Below are 25,534 nucleotides of genomic sequence, written 5' to 3'. Positions count from 1 at the left end.
GTCTCAAAAAAAAAAAAAAAAAGAGCACTAGGCTTCGGCCCAGAAAATCTGATTTCTATTCCTGGTTCCCGACGAAATGCTTCTGGGCAGGCTGTTTCTCTGAACCTCGGTGTCTCCTCTGTGGAAAGGGGAAATTATTGCCCTGCTCACCTCACAGAGCTGATTTTCAGACTCCAGTGAGACAAAGTTGTTGAAGTCTTCATAGCATATAGAGTTTGTTTTCAGACTCCAATGAGACAAAATGTGAAAGAACTCATACATTTGAAAGTCTTTTACAAACGTTAACGAAGGGATATTATGACCTAATAATATTCTTGTAAGTCTTTGAAGGCAGGAACCATACCTCAATTCTCATTTATTGCCCCACACCTCCCACCAATCCCTCCCCACCTAACAGAGGGCTTGTGCATGGAAGGGCTACATTCAATATCCATGGACTTTAGAACTTGAATGTGTCTGTTAATGTTATGATCTGGAATATCTCCATTACAAGCTTCTTTCCATTGGGCTTAAACAAAACATACTTTCATCTTTTTTCCCCCAGAAAAAAAATCCAGTAGTCTTTTATGTAATGGCTGTCTACTGTGAACCCCTTCGGGATATTAAAATCATGACCTTCAACATGGCTGGAACATCTTGTATTTGGCCCCAACTCTATGAGAGCCAGCACATCCCTGATCCTTCTCTCCATTTTGGGCTTCCCATTTAATTCCTTCCCAAGGTCTTTACACACAAGTCCGTATGAGGCCTCTAAATACATCCTAAATTCTGTAAGACCTCTGCAAATAAGATCTTACTCTCTGAAAACACCTGTATAATCGTTCTCCTATGTAAGGAGGGAGCCTCTATATTTTTAGTTTTCTTCCCATACAGCAAACACTATTAATACCATCATACTTTCTCCAGAGATGATATGGATTAGACCAAATGGAAAGTTACCATGGCTACCGTAGTGTTATTTTTGGTATGAGAAATTCATGCCAAGAGAAGCAGTATACATGGTCAAGAACTGGAGCTTTATTTCCTCTTTGCTATCAGGCAATCAATCCCAATTTAATTTTGAAACTCTAATTGCAACGGAAACTAATTATGAGCAGCAAGATCTGAAACCCCTAATTAAAGTGGGAGTCAATAAAGCGACTCGGCATTATCAATTGGGGCACCAATGGCAGGATGGGGGATGAGGTACAAGCAGATTTCTTTCCCAAGTAACTAGCTAAGCAAAACAAAACAGGGAGACTCATCTTGAGGGTGCAGTTGGGGAACCCCAAGTTGGGACCAAGGGCTGCAGTTTCCAGTGAGTGAGCAGGTCAGGCCTTCTCTCTGTGCTCGACAAACTGGGAATAGAGTAGGAAGTCCAGGTGGAAAGAAGGGTGTTTCTACCAATAGTCAACCACTGACAGTGCCCACGGTGGAGAGGTAGAGAGTGGACAAGCTGAAGGACAGCTGGATCTGACTACCCCATATATTAAGTGGCCTTTTCTATATATTATGCAGCCTGGGGGCCGTAAGTGCAGAAAAACAGGTACCCAAACAGAAACTCATCCCTCAGACCCAGATATTTTAGGCTGACTCCCTCATACACTCAATGCTGAGTTGCACTTTACTGAATTAGCAGAAGTTGGCTTGTGGAAGGACTTCTATTAGCGTGAAACCCACTGCCAATCCCTGAAGTGCACCATACCCTTTGGGACCTCCCAGTCTATCTTGGAAGCTTTAAAATACTGTTAATGGCATGACTTCATCTGCCCCACACTTGAACGATCCATATTTAGGCCAGAAACCACATGGACCTCGCATCACTCCACTGGGCTCCAGGAGAGAAAGGGGCTCAAGTCGGGAAGGGAATGCTTCTAACCAATGATTAATTACTCATCCTCTGTCAAATTTATTGACAAAGGGACAAAAATGAACACTCCTACCAGGGAGCAAAATCAGTGGAAGCTCACCCTTTTCCCACTCTGTATATTTTTATACAGAAAGGTTTTCTCCCACTAACAGGTAGTTTTCCTGATTTTTTAAAAAGCGTATTGAGAAGAAAGAAGCAGAACATCATAACCCTGTTGCAGCCTTTTCAAAGGTAATGAATAAGCCAGTCCCACAGGAGAGGGAGCTCTGCTTCAGGGTGGGAAGCATTCCTTAAGAGCTTTCAGAGTCCAATTTCCCAGGAATAAACGAGGTCCGCAGTCAGGCTGGGGCCGACAGGCTTTTTCCAAGGCAGACAAACCCCAAGATCCACGAAAGCCTATATTAATCTTAATTCCTAGTGCGTCACAGGCAGGCAACATAGAACACAGGCCTCATCTTGAATTAGCCAAAGGAGGTTCTCTGAATAAAGATAGTGTATTGACATATTACACAAAGCTCTTGGCACTGGTGTCTTATAACAAATGTTAAAATGTGAGCAGTAAAGACAACAGTTCTGAACCCTGAGATGTTTTGAAACCTGGCTGCAATTTGAAAGGAAATATTGTGTGGCTTCTGTACATTATGTATATTATTGATATGTAATGGACCAGCAGGATAAACAGAGAAAAGGGCTCAGCCACCTTGCATTCATTAGAAATGAAGGAAGAGAAGCAAAGAGAGAAAGAAGAAAAATTGCTCTGTCTTACTGAGTTACTTTAGTATAAAGTTTCAGCCTATGGAGAACTGAAAGTGTCCTGAAAAACAGCTTCAGCCCAAAACAGACAAGGAGCGCCGATCTGTGCCACTGGGCTCTGCTTCCAGGGAAGGTACACCACTAGGGGCTCTTGAAGACCCATCAGTCAAAGAAAGCACCTCTGTTTTTACAATCAGCAAGCTGCAAACTTTTATCTATTGCCCTTTAGGAAACTAATGCTTTCAGGGTCCCCCAAAAGATTGACAGATGTACTTTATTTCCAAACCAAACCTACCTTGACTCCAATGAAAGACTTGCGGTGATAGAAGCAGCACAGAGCTGCTGAGAAGGCGTGGAAAGCACTGCATTCCTTAGGCATCTTTCGGTCTTCAGTCCCGGGGACCACACACTTTCTTCAGGGTTAAAAGAAAGGGGGCTTCGGATGTTAAAGCCCTAGCCCACCACAGCAGCTGTGCTGCTTCTGCCCAGAAGTCAGGGAAGTCGGCAGCCGGGGGAGTGAGTCGGCTCCTTCTCCCAGGCTAGTCTGGGACTTTTCCCCTCTGCTGAAGCCAATACGATCCACTCGCTCAATTCTCGCAGGCTGGTGTCCAGCCTGCCATGCACACAGTGCCAGAAATTCTCATGTGACCAGACTTGCTTTCTGATGAAATTCTAACCCCTCTTAGAAGAGGCCTTGGGCTTTAGCTGTCCCCTCAATTTAGAGACCAGGCAGAAATCATTAGCAGCCCCTCTCCCCCAACCCAGCATTTCCTTCTGGGACTGAACTGTACCATGCCACCTGCTCCTAGTGGTTCTGTTTGCTTGTCACTCCAGCAACCAGAGGTTTAAGGAAGCAGGGCAAGTTGTACATTCACACTACCTTGTTATGAACAGAGGCTCCTTTGAGGAAAGGAGGTGGCCTAAAAGTGACTTTCCCTAGGAGCAATCTTAGATGTCCTAAGTAACCCAGGCAGGATCCCTGTCCTCACTCTCCCAAGCCCACCTCCAGAGCTGTTTATTTTTAATTAAGATGCTCCTGGCAGCCAGTTTGCAGCTGATAACGTTGGCATAGTCATCACTACTGGCAAAGCAATATTGCCTTTTGGTGTTTAATTAGCAAGTCTGTCAGCAAACACCCTAAGCGCCCTATGCCCTCCCACCTGGCTGTGCAGCCTGTTGGGAGGATGGGGCCCATGTACGCACTTCTGACTCAACTGTTTGTCCTACACTCTCCTTTAAATCCTTCACTTTAATTACTCATCGCCACTCTGATTACCCACTTTGCGTAACCTAGATCCTGCACACAAACCTCGCATCCAACGCAGCCAAGCAAGGCCCTCCTGGATTCCCTGCAATCTGAGGCCTCTACCCCTACCAAGAGCCGCATAACACCTTCAGGGAAAACTAACTGCTTTTCCTCTTTCATTCCAGTTATAGCGGATACTCAACGAGTCTTTTTTTTCTTTTTTTTTTTTTAATCAAATCCAGGTTTCTGCCTGTAGCTCTTCCTCTCTTATCCTACTGCTCCATATATTAACTTTTTGTGGCTTCAGTCTCAAATATGGAATGTGTCCTGAAGCTTTCTAAAACTTCACACAGGCAGAAACTTGTAATGAGGAAGAAACAGGACCTATTCAGTCCAGAAAGGAACAATACCAGATGAGGCATGACGGAAGTATGAGAAATATCCAACGGGATTAGCGTCAAATCCTCAGAAGACCTTGGACTAGGTCCTTTGGACTAGGTCAAGTCTGCCTACAAAAATAGGGAATTGTTCTGGGCCCAGTGAGCAGGTATGGAGATCCACAGTCTCGCATCCATGCAAGGACAAGGGCCCGGTCTAATCAACGTGTCAACATGGGAATGGAGAAGCTAAGTGAGGCTCTATTGCCACAGGCGATGACTTCCTTTCTGCTTTCCTCCCTCACTCCTTCTCCTCTCTGACTCTGGAGGTCTGGTGTACAGTCCTGAGGACTTCCGGGCCACAGAAAGTCCACCAGAGAACCTAGAAGGAAGCACCAAGGTGGCAGAACTCAGAAGGGTTTTCTGAGCTGGAAGAGCCCTTGAAGACTGTCTGGTCAGTGGGACCCTACTGTCCTCCAAGGTCCAGAACTGCATCTGCGAGGAAGCGTTTTCTGGCTTGCCCTCATTTCCATTAGATGGGGTTCAAAGGATAAGTCCGTGTGAGCAGCCAGGCCCAGGCCCCAGCAGTTCTGTGGGCATGACTCATCAATCAGACCATTAGCCACCACAGAAGGGGCCATTTTCACCTGGTATTCTCCTTGGAGAGCAAATAACAATTCCTCCAAGCTAAAAACTTCCCCAAGAGGCTAGACAGGCACCATCCCAGGCCTGGGAAAAGGGAGGGGAGCAGTGCCTGAAATCCTGCACAGAAATTCGTGAGATTAGTCAGCCAAGAGATTCTGAAGCCCAGACACCCTTCCCCCAGAAATCGTGAATGAAATGCATTCCTGAAAGTAATATGCAAATAACTCAGACATGTAAATCACATAGAATTACGAACAAAGTGCTCCAGAGCCAGGGTAAAAACAAAACCAAAGACACTCAGGTCACTGTGGAATCACAGCTCTTGTTACCTGAGGATTTCTCTGTTTATTCTAAGAAATATCTCCAAAATACCCAAAGAATTTGTTCCACCAGGATTAAATCATGACTAATCTTGTTAGGTAACTGTTTCCTAAGCATCTTTTATTTTTATTTCACACCAAAAACAATTTCTGAAGCAGCACTCAAAGGTTTTAATCAATTTTCTCCCGAAACGGTCAAGGAGAGAGACTAAAATAATGTGTTGTTTTTGTAACTAAAGATGATAATTGCAGGCATTCTCAAAGTGCCCTTCACTGACTTGTTAAACTTTAAAACATTGCCTATTTACGCAGATCAATTCCTCCCATTCTCCCCACAATGATTACTCTATTACAGTTACAAGGAAATACAGGACCAGACCCGTGTACCACTCAGCAGAGAACAAAGGGCTAGGGACTCCAACCTCAGACTGCAGAACTTGGTATCTGATCACACAGAAACACAAATAGATTTTTTCATGTTTTATAATTAAACCTGTTACTCACACAGCCCCGTTAAGGGGCTGTGACCTGGGGCAGTGGGCCACTTTCTGATGATCTGGTACATGGGATTTGGGACTCATCAAATTTGGATGCAGGGCTTTCTACACACCATGACCCTTTAGGGATAGGGGAGGGCATTTCTAAGGAATTCCCAGGGACTGACGAAGGCAGGGACCCAGTCAGGCAGCTCTGAGCTCTGGAAAAGGTCCCACAGGGTGAACTCCACCGCCCCTCTCTGGCTGCCTGGAAGGCTCGCTCTTTTGCACCAAGGGAACACCTGTGATTAAAGCCATGGCTGGGAAGCCAGGTGGGTCCTTGAAGGAAACCTCCATTACCTCAGGTCAAATGTTGCCCACCCCCCAATTCAAAAAGAGGGTTAACGCAGGCCAGAGGAAGACCCCTGCAGAAGCACTGCCCTCAATGCCAGTTTTTCCTTGGGCAGCCCTAATACTAACCTGCCCTATTTAGTAACCATGGAAACAGGAGCTGCCTGCCAGCCACATCAGCAGACACATGCTTCCTGTTGGCAGCAGCCCCTCAGCTGACAAGGGCCAAGAGAGTGAGTGCAGAGTCCTTTTCCCAAAGCGCCACGGCCCCCGCTAGAAGATCAGGCTCCCAGTGAGGTAGGCCCTCTCTCCAACAGGGCATGGAGGGAGACAGCACGAGAAAGGTATGCCTGCCAGGTACCTGCTTTTCACTGTTTCAGCACATCTGGAACACAATACTGCCCATAGCCCCAAACCCTCCCCAAAGCAGCCCAGAATCAGGGCATCAAGCCTTACACGGAGGCACTCTTGGGCTCTGTCAAGCAGCCCCATGGACAGTGACTCTGCCCATGGCGAGAGGACAGTAACTCACCCCAGGCTTCAAGGCCTGGCTCGTTCCTGCCCAAAGTGACATCAGTCGGGGGTCTGACCACCAGTCATCGTGATCAGAACAGCTCAAAACATCTTGTGGCAACTATTAAGACCCTTTATCCTACTCCCTCTCCCCTAAAGATCAATCTTTCTGGCTTTTTGCTTCCCCTAAACCCCAGTGATCTGGCTCCTGGTGAAAAAAGACAGCTTTAATGAGCTAGGGCCTGAGGCTGATGGAACCAGCTCCATCTTTCCTGGTGCCCTGGGAAGTAGGCAATGATTAGAATGGACCTTGTCCCGCTCAGCACCAGCCTGGCGTCACGGTGAGGACACCCTCGGCAGACTCGGCTCCGTGGACAGCAGTGTGGCAGATGCCTGGGAAGCCCTAGGCAGATAAGGGGGCTAGTTGATCCGCAGCCCTGCTTCTCAAGACTTCCCCAGCACCCACCCTGTCTCTGTCTGGTTCTGAACAAATAAGCCAGGGGCTCACACACCTTCCCACAGAGTCAGAGGGCCTGAGGGAGGAGACCTGAGAAACCGGGGAGGACAGGAGGAGAGGACTTTGCGCAAGAGGTCAGCTCCTCTTCCAGCCAGGCTCAGTCGCTACGGAAGCTGCCAAAGACAGTTCTACACTTTTCCCTATATGCAAATCTGATTGATTTCTTGTTCCAAAAGGGAATGCAAATGAGACTCAGCGGGAGGAGGGCAGGCAACAATGCCTGCGCCCTCTGGCCCCCTTTGTGTATTGCTGTGGACAAGATATTCACCTGCCCTGGTGAACACAGAGGGTGCATTCAGGAGTGTTTGCTGTACATATCCTGGTCTAACAGTTTCCCCAGATTCCTCAAGGGGATGAAAGAGTATGGCTGTCAAATGGTCTCTATCCGGAAGCAGTATTGATCTGCCTAGCACACAAACAAAGAGACTAAGTACAGTCTACACAGATTTCTCTCTGCTGGGCCTTCTGTCTTCCCTTACCAATCTCTGTTTCTCTAACTAGCTATTAAAATTGTATAACTGAGTAATGTGAAGCAAAATTAGGCACTGTGCCCTGTTTTGCTTTCTTAACTATCACACACAACTCTGCCCCATTCACCTCTCTACCACTACCACCTAGTTCCTGGTGTCACCCCAGAAATCTTATACAAGCTCAATTTTCTGTTTTTAGCATTAAGGCAAAAATAAATAAAAGCAAAAGAAAAAAAGAACACATACAGGACATAATCCCAAGCTCTCAAATGGCAGACTCATTATCTGATGATCTTGGCCTTCTTTGAGATTCTATGAAAGTCATGGGCCCTCCTTCTAGAGCAAAAGACACATACTTGCAATGCTTTACAATTAGAACTTGTCCAACCCGCCTTACTATGTTGTTGTTCATTTTGTTCTGTTTTAGGCATTTAGCAGCCTGAAACCATGGGTGTTTTTTGTTGTTGTTTTTAATTTTTTTTGAAACGGAATCTTGCTCTGTCACCAGGCTGGAGTGCAGTGGTGCAATCTCGGCTCACTGCAACCTCCACCCCCCAGGTTCAAGCAATTCTCCTGCCTCAGCCTCCCGAGTAGCTGGGACTACAGGCGCACGCCACCACGCCAATTTTTTTTTTTTAATCGTATTTTAGTAGAAACAGGGTTTCACCATGTTGGCCAGGATGGTCTCAATCTCCTGACCTCGTGATCCACCCACCTCAGCCTCCCAAAGTGCTGGGATTATAGGCGTGAGCCACTGCTCCTGGCTGAAGCCATGATTTTTAGTTTCTGTCTCTAGTGATAAGTGGAAAAGAGGGATGAAGAAGGGGCTTTACTGGTCCAACCAGAGACAGAAACTAAGAACCCCTTCTCCCTCTGGGACACCTCTGCTTCAAGGGATTCTTGTATCCACTGAAGCCCATCCATATACCCCTTGGAGTCTTATCCATCCAAGATGATTCATCACCAAGATTCCTTTTCTTCTACACTTACTATGCAAGCAATTACACCTGGAGCAATCACTTACTTCTCCTGCCATCTCAGCTCCTGGGTTTTCTTTGTTGTACACTTTTTTCTTTCCCTTTCCTTCCACTTTTGGTAGGCATGAGCTATGTAAGCAATAGGCAATGACCACAAAGCCCTTCAGAGGTCCCTCCCATGCAGAGTGCCATAAAAATGGGCAGAGGGGCATCTGCGGGGCCCTCTGGAGGCCTTACCAGCCAGGAACAGCTGCCTCTCTCCCATCTCCACTGTGCCAGTTCTCTGTCTCACAAGCATCTCTGCAAAATGGCATCTTCCAAAACTGAGCTGTGAGACAAACATCTGCTTGTCTTCAAAATGGCTCTGTAATGTACCCTGGAGGTAGGAGGCTAGAAAGAGAGCCAGGATGGGTTCCAGTCTTTACCACTAGCTAGCTGGGTGACCTTGGGGGATTAATTAACTTCTCTGAGCCTCAGTTTCCTCCCCAAACTTACCAAGTTATTGTGAGCATCAAGTGAGATATCACACGGGGGTCCTGGCACCCAACACACAGTAGGCACTCAACAAACGTGAGCTTCCTTCCCCCTTCGAAGGAAGGGACGACAAACCCCATGTTCCCCACTGTACTCACAGGGCACATACCCACCCACACACTGGGCTACAGGAACCACAAGAAGAGGGTGGACACCCACCCATGCCATGAGCCACTGACCACTGGCTGGCTCCCAGCTGGTACACTTAGGAGCTGGTATAATAAGGAGACTTTTAAGAGCTTTTAGTCTTAAAATATATGTTACTCATTAAATTTTAAAACTGCTTATTAAAATACCACATATGGTTTTAATCACACTTGCTCAGATGTCTCAGGATTTTCTACTCCAGAGTCTCTATCATGTTAGGAGTTAATAGGCAGCAGGTGTATCCACAGCATCTGCCCACATGACCCTAATCCAGGGAACTCCTGGGTTCATCCACAACTACCAGCTCTCCATGTACCATCCTTGTCTGAGCTAATCTGACTGGGGATCCTGTGGGCCCCCTCTGCCTATGGGGCCTGGGTGACACCCCTTCTTTCCCATTGCCTTGGGACCAAGCTGGTTGCAGAATCGGACTTCAACCTCAGTCCTGATTGCATGCCCTTCAGAATCCTCACTCCTCCAGCCCCACCTCCCCCTGCCCTGGCCCTGCAATTCAGCCCTGGGAACAGATCTCCCATGTGTGTTTAGCATCCCCAGAGAACCACCTCTCATATGCCGACTCCTTCATACTTCCCTGGCTTGTATTACTGGGTTGTCTGATAGCAACTAATTCTAGAACTACAACCGTGTCTGCTATAGCTCCTCGGATGCTGTGACCCCTCTGTCCTCTCTAGACTTTTTCTCTGTGTCCTCCCAGATACTGCCTTCTGCCTAGATCTCCTTCTCTCAAGTCCCTAATGGCAGGAATCTGCCAGAGTTACAGTGCATTCTTCCAAAGCCACCCATCCCTATCTCCACCCAGAAAGGCTGCCAAGTGGCTGAGTGGATGAACCAGCCTGCAAGGGATCACCTGCCTAGGAAGACAGGAACCCAGGGGTAGAGGGCGGGGTCTGTACCAGGTGAGAGATGGAGTCAGGAGTAATCACACCCATTCCAGCCTGGAGAGAAAATGGTCTTATAAATTGCTTTTCTGTTGTCAAGCAAATTCTAGCCATGTAAACAAAATATTTCAGTGGGAAAATATCCCTTTTTCATGGTCATAAGCTGACCATGGGTATTACCATCTGAGTGATGTACTGGATAATTCTGCATCCTGCCAAAGTAGCTGTGAGAATCAGTCCAGATGAGAAGTTCTGAACCTAGGGATGGACTGGGGCTTCCATGGGCCACTAGAAACTGTATACGAACTGTTGTGTTCACTGAAGAGAGGGGTTATTACTTTTACCCAATCTCAAAGAGTCATGTGACCAAAAAATTCCTTCTGATCCAGAAAGACTTTCAGTGGCATGTGAGAACGGAGGTGAGAATACCCTGGTGGTCACGGAAGTGAGTAACGACCGATAAAGCATCCTGGCTGGCCACCTTGCACATACCCGGGCTGTAGCAGGGATGTGGCTGGTAAGAGGAGGGGAGAGATAGCCTTGAGGCAAGTAGTATTGCAGTTCCTAATGGTCACTGGAGCAGCTTTAACAATGGTCACTGGAGCAGCTTTAACCAGCATGGGAACTCCCTCACTCAGTGGGTGGAAGGACCTTCTTTGCATATAATACTTAGGACAGAAAACCCCTCCTCACCACGGACTTCAGAGACGCCTTGAAGAAGAATGCAGCAGTCACAGACACCGTTTCACCCCACTCACCCTGCGTGCAAGGTCCCCAGGAGCCCGCATTTCTTTTTTTTTTTTGAGACAGAGTCTCACTCTGTCGCCCAGGCTGGAGTGCAGTGGCATGATCTTGGCTCACTGCAAGCTCCGCCTCCCAGGTTCAGGCGATTCTCCTGCCTCAGCTTCCCGAGTAGATGGGACTACAGGTACCCGCCACCATGCCTGGCTAATTTTTGTATTTTTAGTAGAAATGGGGTTTCATTATATTGGCCAGGCTGGTCTCGAACTCCTGACCTTGTGATCCACCCTCCTAGGCCTCCCAAAGTGCTGGGATTACTGGCGTGAGCCACCACACCTGGCCAGGAGCCAGCATTTCTACAGAGAACTTTTACCATAGTGTCCTATTTCATACTCATACTAGGAGAGGAGTATTAAGTATTATTATCTCCATTTCACATGTGGGATCAAACAGCTCTTAAAGTTACTGATTAAAACAACAATGAATCAGAATGGCTGGCTCTATCTGCTGTGATGAGGGAAGCATGGAGAACACCTGGTCACCAGAAGTGCTTTATCTTATGCAAATCTGAAAGGCAGACCTCCCTCCAACTGAGGGACAGATACTTTTGGCAACACAGACAGCAGATCTCATCTGCAGTAGTCCATCAGAGAGCCTAGTCCACGCACAGCTGAAAGGAAACGGCAGGGCTGGGACGGATGGATGCTGACGTCAGAATCTGAGAAGAACCAGGAGGCAACAAGAAGGGCTAAGGGACCGCCTTTGTCACATGGAAACACAAACAGTACACCTTCCTCTACAGGAAGAGGCCAACTCAGAGGGTTCTGTGCATGGAAGGATCTCATTGACTGCCGGCCAGTTTCTTCACTTCCTAACGTAGTCAACTGCCAAGCACAATGCTGTCTGCAGGAGTGACATCCAGAAGGTCAACGTTTGCCCTTCCTGGTGCCAAGGTGGGGACAATGAATTCTTTTGCCAGTGGCTCAAGGATTTGGGTATACCTTGCAGTGTATACCCAAATGGGCGGAAGGGCTGGGTGGAAGAAGGGAGAATTACTAGAGAGAGCTACTAGAGAGAGCAGTAGAAACCCATCTGGGTAACTCTCCAGGAACACCAGGCCTCCCGGTTGGGTCACCTGTGATAAGAGGTGGGAATCTGTCCAAGGACAAGCTATAGATCGCTGGGGATCCACATCCCCTGTGGGCACCCCCACCCCCTGCCCATAACTTCTCTGTAACAGCAGTGAATCTGGCAAACTTGGAGGCAATAGGTATCCAGTACATAAACGAGGAGGGAGATAAACTAGGGAAAGATGGGAATAGGACTTGAAAAGATTTTTTTTTTGCAAAACTTAGCATTCATGTGTCAACATTTTATATATGTATGCTGAATAGAGATAACAGAAATATAGCAGAATGTACTTCTGATCCTAAAAATGTAGGTGGGTAAATGATATAGATAGCAGGTGGTGGCTATTATATTTAAAAGCTTTACTGAGTAGCATGTGTATTCATTCTTTAAATGGATGTGTGAGCCAATCAGAATACTGAACACTGAACGGTCCAAGAGTGAGCGGGTGAATGACATGAGACCAAACAGAGTCCTTCCCTGAGACTTTTCAAACGAGGGCTAAGGGAGACATCCCCTTTTCCCCTTGGACCACAAGCTTTAAGAATATAAGCCTAGAGCAGCCCACAGTCAGGCCCCACTGCATAAAGAAGCTGATGGAAGAGAATGTGGCCAAAGTGCTGAGAGAAGCAGATGCAAGAGACTAAGGTCCTAAACATGTTTTCCTTCCCAGAAGTAGTCATCAACCCAGGCCACTCCACCCCTGCCCTTCCCAGAGGTAAATTTCCTAGCTTACACCATCAATGTGCGTTTACAGGCTCACCTTATCAGTGTAAGATTAAAACTTGAGATGAAGATGTAACATACTGTGTCAGGCTATGTTGGAGATTATGTGTATAAAATGTGATCTCTGTATCTGAGAAATGCTACAAGGAGCCAACATGAACTGATGTTACATGAAAACATGCATATTATACACCCATTAATAATAGGGTTCTGCACTCATGTGTCAGCAATGAATGGAAATTAATGGTGTTTTGCAGTCTATTCCAGGGACTTTCATGGAAATAACTGAGTTGTCTTGAGTTTTTAAGGATAACGATGACATGAATTTGCCTCTAGGAAGAGGGAGAGGGATTCCTACTGTTGGAATGTCCTATGCCACTGGTGTAGGGGTGAGTTCTGCTCCCACACCCAGCACCTCCCAGCCAGGGGAAAGCATGAACCAACTGCACTCTCAGCCCTGCTTATGTGGCATCAGCACCATCAGCTCCTGGAGAATGTTTCCAAAAGGCTATTCTGCTATGTGGAAGGCCACAGACCCAATTCAGAGGTACTGGCTGAGACACTCCCTTTCTGACGCCAGGTGAGCTTTTCCTGGTACAGTCACCTGGGAGGGCAACCCTCATGACTTCTTTCCAGGTCAAAGGACAGGACATTTAAATCATCTCCAAATCACATTCGAATCTTCCCAAATGTGCTCCTTAGACAGTCCTTAGGTGGACACGGCCTGGAAGTTTGGGATCCCCTGCTCTTAGTCTGTGTGGGCCCATTGGGGTTTCCTTCTCCCCTTGCTATTATTCTACTTGTCCCAGTAAGAAGCCCTAGCTCCAACCCTGTCCTCCAGGGTTCAGCTACTGAAGCACTCATTAAAATGACTGGTGCCCTTGTCTGTTGGCCTCACGACCCATGTCTTATTGTCATCATCGGAAAGCCTGAACATGATAGGGGCCCACTGAACATCTGGAGATAGCTCAGGGATTCTCAACCTAGGGTCCACAAACACCTGGAACTAAGATGTGCAATAAGTGTGCATGCATACTTCTGGAGACATGGCTCTTATTCATGATATTTGCAAAAAGGTAGGGGCCCTTCCCTCTCTCCCCAAAAATAGTTCAGAACTGCAGAGGTGTGAGGGATGACAGGCCACAGAGGAGTTATGCTCCTCACTGGGTGAGCCAGCCTTGCCAGCTTCCGGCTGAATTAGGGCTGCTTCCCACTTTGGCCCTAAGAGTCATTTTACTCTCTCAAACTCTGAACTAGCTCCCGAACTGGGAGAGGCTTCCAGAATGCAGTAATCCCCAACTCATACCACCTGTACTCTGTTCAAGTAATCCTGAAACCACGAGGTAAGGGGACTTGACTCCACTCTGTCAAGGCTTTCGTGTAGCGACCATGAGGAGACAGAGTGGAGGTGACTGAATCGGGATGGACTCAACTGAACCACACAGACCCCTTCAAAATACACCCACCTGGGCCTGGTAAAAATAAGAATCCAGCTGGAGACTGGTGGTCACAGGAAACAGTCCATCAGCTTCCTTATTTCTTCTGTACAAAAAGCTCTTTTGAGAGTGTGAATGGGGGCTTTATATAGTAAGTTCTCATCCACAGGCTAATAAATATGTGAAATGGCTTCTCAGACCAGGTTCCTGCAGCCTGGACACTGAGGTCATTCAAGAAACAATTAGATGCCATCTGGAGAGGGCTGGGACTCGAAAGGAAATTGCCTTGAAGGGCCAAACAGCATGCTCTCATTCCCAGAGTCTGACACATCCTTATCTTCATTCACATAAAGGACGGATGGAGTTCAGCCAGCAAATCCACACTGGGAGCATAGAAGGAGCCAAGGCTGCAGCAATTAATAAAAGCTTAAGGATCAGGAGAATGCGCACTTCCAGCCTGCTGCAAGTAAATGGATCCCTCCAACAAATTTCTCCCTCGACTGCACTTGCACATTCAAGCAGAGCACCTTGCCATAACCCCAGCCTTGGCCCCACCAAGCTTGGGGTTTTCAGAGTTTTAATGTAAAGCAATGAGAGGAGAGTTACAATTGCTTCTGGCCTAGCACTTTACAGTATATGATAAGCAACCAGATCTTTACATTGTATCATGACTTGGTTATGTTATATAGAGTTAGCATTTCTAGAGGCGTCACAATCCACTCCACTGCAAGGAACAGGCCCACAATTGAGAACTCTTACTTCGAGGATTGATTCTCAATTTTTTTCCTTATTTTTAAATGAAAATTTAATGTCTTTTTTATATTAATAACCAGTCTCTTTAAATGTAAATGCAACTGTTGGGCAAGCTGAGCTTAAAAGTAAACTTTGCTAGAGAAATAAATATGGATTTAGATAAACAAGAGGGGATTATTTGTGCTTTAAGTGTTTTTGCAGCTTTTAGTCTCTTAAGTAGCAAAAGACCCTCTGGTACAGCAGTGCTCAAAGTGTGGTCTACAGGCTGGTCTGCAGGCTGGGGGGTGTTTCTGGAGGTCTGAGAGGTCAAAACTTATTTTCATCATGATACAGAGACATTTTTTGCCTGTTTCACTGCTGGTGGTGCAGAAGCTGTGACGGGTGAATTCCTGGTGCCTCAGCACAAAGCAAGGCAGAGGCACCAAACTCTACCAGAGGCCATTGCACTCTTGACTCCCACTGGCTCAAAGAATTGAAGAAAAAGAGCCAGTTCCACCTAGAAGTCTTTGATGAAGCAGTGAGAATTACTCACTTTATTAAATCTGGGCCCTCGAGTACATGTCTGTTTAGTATTCTGTACAATGGAACAGGACATGCACAGAAAACAATTCTGCCGCGTTTCCAAGCACAGGGTTTGTCTGAAGGAAAAGCAACTGTGCAATTGAATCGTGGGCTCAACTAGCTGCTTTTTCGTGGAACACAGTTTTTACTTCAAAGAATGTCTGACAAACTTGGTTATTCAGACTCGGGTATTTATTTGGCAGCCATTTTCTGAAAAATAAACAAAGTGAGCCTGTTACTTCAAGGAAAACAACAGACAGTGTTTGTTGCCAATGATAAAATTCCAGGTTTCAAGTGAAAACTAGAATTTTGGAAAACTTGTATTCACCACATGAGTTTGACAGCTTTCCAATACTTTAATGATTTTTCTGATGAGATCGGTGGTCATATTAATGAATGTGAGTTTTGATATTACATAGTGAAATATGTAACATTTATCAGATCTGCATAACTTATAAACCAATATTTTTCAAATGCCCAATGCATGATGATATAAACTTATGCATGGGTAAAAGATCCATTCAAATTGCAAGAGAGATCCATTCAAATTGAATTTTAAGGAAATAAAACAAGTTCATTGACAGGATTTCAGAGTCCACGCTGCAGTTAACCTCTAAGGAACTACAACTTGTTGAGTTCTAGTCTAGTATCAAAGACCAACATCTGTAATGATTTGAAGAGGCTATTAAAATACTCCTCCCTTTCTGAACTGCATACTTGTGCAGGGCCACATTATTTGAGACTTCAACCAAAATAACATAAAACAACAGAGTGAACACTGAAGCAAATAAAAGAATCAAGTTGTGTTCTATCAGACACTAAAGAGATCTGCAAATATGTAAAACAATGTCATTCTTACCACAAATGTACATTCACTGGTATATAATGGGTTTACTCTTATTTTTAAATGAATAAACATTACATGAAATGCTCATTAAGTAAAAATAAACAAACATTTAAAAATATTCCATTTTAATTTCTAACATGATGAGTATCAATAGCTAGAAGTCACACAACAAAAACTTTTTAGGGTCCTCAATAATTTTTAAGAGGTCTTGAGACAGAAGACTTCAAGAACTTCTGCTCTAATATTTACTTGCTTTACATAATTTTGATTGAGCCACAAGTTTTCAGTATCTTACCTATGGAGTAGACTAAGGTATACAATTACAGGGGTGTTTTTATTTTTATAAGTAACTATCATAAAAACACTATTAGAAAAAAATTAGAAACTGAGAAAAAGGTAAGAAACAACAAATAAAAAAGAATCTTTCAGTTGCCAAGAGGCTGTATTTTGACCCATTATGTGACACTGAATCATTCTACTCCTAGATTTTTATCTTCTGAAAATTCCTGCACAAACACACGCCAAGCCACCTCCACTGACAACAGCACCATCCTACCAGTATCCGGCGTGGCTCCTCTCTTCCCCCATCTCATGTCCGATCCATCAGGAAGGGCTGATGGCTCCTAGAGCCCCCTTCTTTACCACCTCCCCTGCTCTCGCAGGTCCAAACTACCATCATCTCTCATCTGGACAATCACAGTGGCCTCCCCACTGGTCTCCCTGCTTCAGCCCCTGTCCCCTGCAGTCTAGCAGCAACACAGAAGCCAAAGTGAACCTGAGATGCCTCCCATCTCATTCCAGAAAAAATTAAAGTCCTTACTCTGACCCACAATCCCTCGCACATCACCTTCTGCCGCTCTAACACCAGCTGCTTTCACCAGCTCGAGCCTCTGGCCTCCTGGTTCCTCCATGGAAGAGGCGGGCCCTGGCTTCAAAGCCTTGCCCTTCTTCTTCCCCTCAGACATCACAGTTGACTTGTATTTCCACTCAAAAGTCACCTTCTTGGTGAGGCCTTCCCTGGTCACCCTATCTAAAATTTAATGTCCCCTTACCCCAACTTTCATAGCTCCTTTCCCTGATGCATCTTTTCTGCTAAGCACTCATCGTCAGCTAACAGGATTGACTTGATTGTCTTTCTTATTGTCTTCCCAGTCCTCCACCCCTAGAGTAAAAGCTCCATGGGAGCAGGGATATTGTTTCGTTCACTGCTGTATCCTCAGCCCCTGGAACAGTGACCAGCACAGGCAAGAGACTCAACAAATATTTACCAAATGACTATGTACTAACCACAAAACTGTTTCTAACAGAATATTAGCAAAACCCAAATGTCAGTAGGGAACTAGTGAACTATAACTGTATTTCATACAATGGAATACTGGGTACCCACTCGAAAGGAGGGAGGCCCATACGTTTAATATGGAATGATGTCCAACGAATACATTGGCAATAAATAAATACAACTCCTCCCAAACTCATTGTTCTCTGAACAACGTGATCTTCTTCTCGGAATCTCTTTTCCGATTCAAGAAACATGGAGCACCTACTGCTTCTCCCAAGGCTCCTCCCACTGTTCTCTCCTGCTGCAGTCAGCCTGAGCACATGCTGTCTCCCAGGCATGCGGTCTTCTGCCTTACCCAATACCAGCACCCTTCCTGCCAAGCCTAGACATTTTTTCAGATATCAAATCACGATTCAAATACAAGTTGCTCCCAGGAAACCTCTTGGTTACCAGAGGGAACTTCAGGCCAAATGCAAACCTCCTATCTCAAAATGTACATACAGTATCATAGCATTTTACAGCTCTTCGTTCAAGAACACTGACAATTCTAATAATAAAATTCCTTGACAATTTAAATCTGCTTTTTCATATATTGTAAACACAGCTCTTCTTTCTGAAGTTGAATACAGTGTCCTGACACGCTATTACATTTAATATTAAAAGCTCTCAGAATATTTAGAAACCGAATTGTAGTCAAATGTTGAACTGTTGTGACACTGATGACCACTAGAGGGCAGAGCTTAACAACAAATGATTCCAAAGCCAGCCATCCAGGCCTCTCATTTTGGTGAAGTTAGATTGCCTATAGTTAACAAGATCTCCCAAAGAGTAGACTGGTCTAGGCCATAGAAGTTGCCAGAACTACATTTTTAAAAACAATGTATATCTCTTCCCAAATACGTGAGTTTTTAAGGTGACAACAGCAACCCCACAGTTTTGATCGTGTACCAGGTGGGCAAGAGAAGGTAGACTGAGGTTAGGTGTGGGAATCTCCTTGCTGTTTTGAAATAAAAACACTAAGGATTTCTGGAAAAATTTTAGAGACATCAGCATTATCTGCTTTGGGAAACATAAAAGTTTTTAGAACAACCTCATTCCCCCTTCCCTAAATTTAAGTGTCCAGTGTGTGTACATTTTAAAATAACTGAAGAGTATAAGTGGATTGTCTGTAACTCAGTAAACGGTGATGGATGCCCCATTTACCCTGATGTGATTATTACACATTGTATGCCTGTATCAAAATATCTCATATACACCTACTCTGTACTCACAAAAATTAAAAATTAAAATAAATGCCCTTGTGCATCTGGTGTGTGTGCTCAGTCACTAAACAAAAGAAGGGTCTTGGTCCTCAGGACTCACATGCTAGTGAGAAGTCTTATTTTTAAAGGTAAACAAATAAGGCCGGGCGCAGTGGCTCAAACCTGTAAGCTCAGCACTTTGGGAGGCCAAGGCAGGCGAATCACTTGAGCTCACAAGTTTGAGACCAGCCTGGCCAACGTGAAACCAGGTCTCTAAAAAAGAAAAAAAAATCAGCCGGGTGTGGTGGTGCATGCCTGTAGGCCCACCTACTCATGAGGCTGAAGTGGGAGGAAGGTTTGAGCCTGGGAGGCAGAGATTACAGTGAGCTGAGATTGTGCCACTGCACTCCAGCCTAGGTGACCAAGCCAGACCTTGTTTCAAATAAATAAATAAAATTTGGGACAAATGAGGATAATATACAGAGTAATGAGATAGTGACTTGGGGGCTGTTTTTAGTAGGGATGTCAGGGAAGGCTGTTCTGAGGCAGTGAAATGTGAGTCAAATGAACCAGCCACATAGGGAGTGGAGCCACAGTCACTAAGCTGGTATTTGCTGAGTGCTAACTACATGTGGGGCACTGTGCTAAGAACTAAGAACTTCACATGTATTCACTGTTTAATCTCCCGAAATTCCCATTTACTGCTAAGGAAACTGAGCTCCAGAGAACTTCAGTAACTTGCCCAAGGTCATACAACCAAGAAATGGCTAAAACAGGGCTCTGGATTTGTATTCGTTTCCCAGGACTGCCATGACCAATTACCACAAACTTGGCAACTTTAAAATAGAAATGTTTTTATTGTCTCACAGCTCTGGAGGCTAGAAATCCTATATAAAGTATCCGGAGGTCCACGATGGCTCTGAAGGCTGCAGGGAGGAGCCTGCCTTGCCTCTCCCTCACCTCTGGTGGTTGCCGACACTCCTGGGCTTGCAGACTCATCCCCCAGTCTCTGTCCTCACATGGCCTTCTCCCTCTACGCCTGTGTCTGGTCCAAATCTCCTTCTTCTTACAAGGATACCAGTCACTGGATTAGAGCCCATCCTTGTCCAATATGACCTCATCTTAATTTGATTATATCTGCAATGACCCTATTTCCCAATAAGGTCACCATTCACAGGTACTGGGGGTTAGGACTTCAACATACCGCCTTTGGGGGACATAATTCAACCCACAGCAGTGTCCTTGTCCTAGCACTCACTCCAAACCACTCAGCTATTCTGCCTCAGAACCTTCCAGGCCAATGGGAAGGCAAAGCCCCAGGGACACTAGGGAAAGCCAGGGTGGCAGAGGACAGTGACTATTGGGGTGGCAGGAGATGAGGTTAGAAGTCGGCAGGCCACACCAGATTCTAAGTCCAATATGGAGCTGAGTCCCGTCAGAAGCCACAGTTTCAATTCTTGCCTGCCTGTTAGTTTTTGAGTCTCTCAGCCATCCCTATAGTTTGGGATCTCAGAAGAATCCTTCCTTGAACTAGGGAGGATGGTGCCTCAGCTACAAGGCTGACGCCTGCAGCACAGAATACAAATCCACACAGAATGTAAATCTGGTCTTATTCCTCTCACTGGCCAGACCATGTTCCTTTTAGCACCTCCAGAGGGCAGCTCCAGGGTTTGACCTTATCTCAAACCATCAAGTTCAGGAGGCCCAGTGAGAAGTCACTTCTCTCTGACTTGGGGCACAAGAAAATTCATCTCAGGCTGCACGGACAAAGCAGTGTCTGGGCTGAGGAGTTATCCAGGCAACCCTTAGTCAGGAGCAGTCAGGGTTCAAGTACCAATGCTGCCCCACACACCTGTTCATCCATCTGGGCTAAAGATGCCAGAACTGACCAGGGCAGCAGAGAGATGCTGCTCAGAGCTGACAGGTACCCCTCACAAGATGCAGAGAGGCGTCCAAATCCTGCACAGTGTGACAAAAGCACTATCCTTGTGATTGTGCAAGATCACAAAACTTGCCCAAGGACTCACTTTTGTTGAAAGCCTGTTAGGCATTATTGAGAAGGCAAAACAGAAACAGTAAAGGTGCAAAGACTCTATAGCAAGGGTCAGAAAACTCTTTCTGTAAAAGGTTCTGTTAGGCTTTTGGGGCCGTAGTGTCACAACTACAGAGGCCCTGACTTAACAATGCTTCCACTGATTTTCAACTTTACGATGGTGTTAAAGTGATACGTATTCAGTGTGCTTCAAATTTTGAAATGTGATCTTTTCCAGGCTAGCAACATGTACCATGATACTCTTGGGTGATGCTGGGGTAAACTATAATATTCAGTGGGCTAAGCTATCATATTCGTTAGATTAGGTGTATTAAATGCATTTTCAACTTAGGATATTTTCAATTGATGATGGGTTTATTGCAATGTAGCCCCATCGTAAGTGAAGGAGAATCTGTACTCAATCCCACCATTATAGGAAAAGTAGCCACAGACAATACATAAATGAATGGGCATTGCTGTGTTCCAATAAAACTATTGATGCACATCAAAACTGGAACTTTATACAATCTTGCTACTCTTCTTTTGATTTTTAAAAAGCCATTTTAGCACTTCGGGAGGCCGAGGCGATGGATCACCTGAGGTCAAGAGTTCAAGACCAGCCTAACCAACATGATGAAACCCTGTCTCTAATAAAAATATAAAAAATTAGCTAGGCATGGTGGTGGGTGCCTGTAATCCCAGCTACTTGGGAGGCTGAGGCAGGAGAATTGCTTGAACCCAGGAGGCAGAGGTTGCAGTGAGCCGAGATTGCATGGTTGCACTCCAGCCTGGGCAATAAGAGCGACACTCCAACTCAAAAAAAAAAAAAAAAAAAAAAAAGCCATATTAAAATATAAAATCCACTTTTAGCTTAGTGGTCATACCAAAATAGGTGGTGGGCTAGATTTGGTCTTAGGCTATAGTTTGCTGACTCCTTGGTCTAAAGATATCCACAAATGCTCAAAGATGAACAACACTGTGGTAACAACGTTTCCAAATGGACATCCCCTTTCCTCCCTATTTACTGGCTTCTGGCACAATGCTAGGTACTGGTGTGGTCCCGGGAACTGCCCCTAGCTTCTCTCTCACCTGCACCATTTACATCCTGTTAGAATCTCTCAGCTTCCCTAATAACTGGGTCTTAATTCTATCTCTAAAAGGCCTTCAGCATGTGACCTAACTTTCCATTCCCACTGTGACTATCTCAGGTTAGACTCCTGGTAACACTTTCCTGCCACCTGGTCTGACCTGACTGAACAATTACAAACACATGGTATATACTAAAAAAATATCTGTTGAAAGAGCCACTGCAGTCAAAAATCTTCAAGCTTGGCACTTTCTCCATTTCATCAAGGGTCGGGCCTCCCTGGTGTGGCCCATCTCAAAATGGAAAATTTCTCCTGCTGAGGTGGCAGCACTTAAGGACTGAAATATAAGGCTTTAACTTGCCTTTTTTTGCTTGTTTTGATACAGAGTCTTGCTCTGTCGCCCAGGCAGGAGTGCGGTGGTGCAATCTTTGCTCATTGCAACCTCTACCTCTCAGGTTCAAGCAATTCTCCTGCCTCAGCCTCCTGAGTAGCTGGGATTACAGGCACATGCCACCATGCCTGGCTAATTTTTGTATTTTTTTAGTAGTCAGGGGCTTCACCACGTTGGCCAAGCTGGTCTCAAACTTCTGACCTTGTGATCCGCCTGCCTCAGCCTCCCAAAGTGCTGGGATTACAGGCATGAGCCACCACACCCGGCCTAGCTTGCTTTTTAAGCTCAGGCTTATTAGGTATAATTTGCATTCAGCAAAAGTCACCCTTTTTAGTGCAATTCCATGAGCACTGACAAACAACCCAGTTGGGTAACTATCACTACAATCACCATATTTCTATTTCTATCACCCCCAAAAGCTCCCTGGTGCACTTCATCTCTTCCCCAACCTCTTTTCAACCATTTATTTGTTTTCTGTCACTATAAGTTTTGCCTTTTCCAGAATATCATACAAATGTAACTATAGAGTATGTAGCCTTTGAGACTGTCTACTTTCACTCAATGTAATGTATTCAGGATTCATGCATGATACGGTTTGGCTGTGTCCCCACCCAAATCTCATCTCAAATTCCCATGTGTTGTGGGAGGGACCCGGTGGGAGGTAATTGAATCATGGGGGCAGGTCTTTCCCATGCTGTTCTCATGATAGTAAATAAGTCTCATGAGATCTGATGTTTAAAATGGGGAGTTTCGGCTGGGCACGATGGCTCATGCCTATAATCCTAGCACTTTGGGATGTCGAGGTGGGCGGATCATTTGAGGTCAGGAGTGCGAGACCAGGCTGGCCAATACGGCAAAACCCCACCTCCACTAAAAACACAAAAAAATTAGCTGGGCATGGTGGCCCATGCCTGTAATCCCAGCTACTTGGGAAGCTGAGGGAGGAAAATTGCTTGAACCCAGGAAGTGGAGGTTGCAATGAGCCAAGATCATGCCACTGCACTCCAGCCAGGGCAACATAGTGAGGCTCTGTCTCAAAAAAAAAAAAAAAAAAAAAAGGAGTTTCCCTGCACAAGCTCTTTTCTCTTGTCTGCTGCCATGTGAGACATGCCTTTCACCTTCCACCATGATTGTGAGGCCTCCTCAGCCATACAGAACTGTAAGTTAAATAAACCTCTTTCGTTTGTAAATTGCCCAGTCTGGGTATGTTGTTATCAGCAGCGTGAAAAGAGACTAACACAGTGTTTCTGTGTATATCAATAGCCCATTCCTAGGCTGGACACAGTGGCTCACACACGTAATCCCAGCACTTTGGGAGGCCAAGGCAGGAGGAAGGCCAGAGTTCGAGATCAGCCCAGGCACACAAGCAGACCCCATCTCTACAAAAAATAAACAAGTTAGCTAGGTGTGGTAGCGAGTGCCTGGAGTCCTAGCTACTCAGGAGGCTGAGGTGGGAGGATCACTCAAGACCAGGAGTTTGAGGCTACAGTGAGCTATGATTGTACCACTGAAATCCAGCCTGGGCAAGAGTGAGACCCTGTTTCTTAAAAAAAATAAGTAAATAAAAGTCCATTCCTCTTTATGGTTAAATAATACGCCATTGTATGGGTGTACTACTTTTTTCCTGTTGACGGACTTTGGGGTTGTCTCCAGTTGTTTTTGTCAATTATGAATAATGTCACTATAAACATGGATATAGACTTTTATATGGACATGTGTTTTCATAAGGTTTTACTTTTTATAAATGGCCACATTTTCACAGACCTGAAGGATAAGATTCCACTGAATGAGGGAGACTGTCGTCCATACCTAGGATGTGGGAACATCCTACCTCAGCATTTTTCGTAACTGTAGTAACACCAAACCTCCCAAGAATATTTGCAGAGAATGTTTTTGGGGTGGAGTGGAAGAAGTTGGATGGGAGCTCCCTTTCGTCCCTCTGCATGTGGGCCCTAGAGCAGGCCAGGGCTGTTTTACATTCACTGCTGGCGGTGTTTGATCTCTGGTCCCACAGGGGCCAGCGCTGGCTCTGCCAATGTGCACACTCAGGCAAAAACCTGCAGAGCCAGCCAATCGGTCCATTATTTGGTTCATATAACTTGTTAAAATCTCACGGAATGTACAGCGTGCCATTGTTTTTGTAAGTCCCTTTCATACTTTGCGAGCTGGCTAATTCAGAGCAGACTGGCCTGCTTTCCTGCTGGAAGAAAAGGCTTCCCTCAAAGACAGCTATTTAACTGTGACCACGGCTGCAGCCATCTTGAGCACAAAAAGGGAGCTGAAGTCACATCACCCCTTCTCCACTGAGGTCTCCGGCAGCCAGGGCACTTATTCTTGGCGCTGGAATTTGCATAATTACTCCTTTTTAAATATGCTGGGTGACCTAATGTATCCCCAGCTGGCTGCAGGAAACGGCCTTGCTGAGATCTAAGCCTTGGATGGCCTGTAACATCTATAGACCTAGAAGACCCTTTGGGAAGGAGAATTTTCAGAGCATTCACCCCACAAAGGACAGCTTCCTGAGTTTCTCTGGGGTCATCTGTACTGTGAAGGGAGAAGCTGCAGGGCGCTGTCCCCACTGAGGATAACAGCTGCAGCCTTGTCCTTTCTCCTCCTAGCCTGCGCAACAAGCTCAGAGACTGTAGGTCATTCTATTACAGCTCACAGTGGGTCTAACAAGAACCCACCAAGGCTGACTACAAAAGAAAGAGGACATGCGTTCACTAGGAATCTAGCCAGGAACAAAAGGCTGCATTCCGTCCTGACACTTCCTCACTGCAGTCGCCTGGAGAGCAGGCCTTTGTCCACAGCCGGGCAAGCGTGCTGTTTACAGCCTGGCTACAAAAAACCACTTGCCTACTCATGGCTAATTTGAAAAAAACAGGCATTCCAATATTTTTTTCCACTTCACCATATTTTCTAATGTATCTTTTTTGATGACAATTTATTTAAAAATGGAAAATGTATAATAAACACTTCTTCTAAAAGAAAAATCACCCAGCCCTGCCCTAGCCAATCACTTCCTCCCTTAAAAAACTACAGCTTAAATCACCCCCAGAAAAAGAACACTTTACTAAAATAACTGTAGGGCTGGTGTGTGAAGAGGCCAAAAAGCATTAGTCTTGGCCCAGCATGGTGGCTCGTATCTGTAATCCCAGCACTTTGGGAGGCTGAGATAGGAGTATCACTTGAGGCCAACAGTTCCAGACAAGCCGGGGCAACATAGTGAGACCCTGT

At 45.6% G+C, this 25,534-nt stretch overlaps 1 protein-coding gene across 2 annotated transcripts in view; it reads right to left on the bottom strand.

The window, feature by feature from the left end:
- BCAR3 (breast cancer anti-estrogen resistance 3) overlaps nt 1-25,534 on the bottom strand; it is a 154,950-nt gene that overhangs the window by 49,142 nt on the left and 80,274 nt on the right. The window contains exon 1 of one of the 2 annotated variants that reach the window (XM_011991516.1): nt 2,898-3,196. The exons of the other annotated variant lie outside the window; for it this stretch is intronic. Coding sequence (XP_011846906.1) covers nt 2,898-2,981 — 84 coding nt within the window. The 5' untranslated portion in view covers nt 2,982-3,196. Of the gene's footprint in view, nt 1-2,897; nt 3,197-25,534 lie in introns of those variants that run through there. 2 annotated transcript variants of the gene reach the window in all.

This window comes from Mandrillus leucophaeus, unplaced genomic scaffold, assembly GCF_000951045.1.
Source record: "Mandrillus leucophaeus isolate KB7577 unplaced genomic scaffold, Mleu.le_1.0 Scaffold397, whole genome shotgun sequence".
Classification (NCBI taxonomy): domain Eukaryota; kingdom Metazoa; phylum Chordata; class Mammalia; order Primates; family Cercopithecidae; genus Mandrillus; species Mandrillus leucophaeus.
Note: the sequence above shows the minus strand (reverse complement) of the source record. Positions and strands in the feature narration are given on the sequence as shown.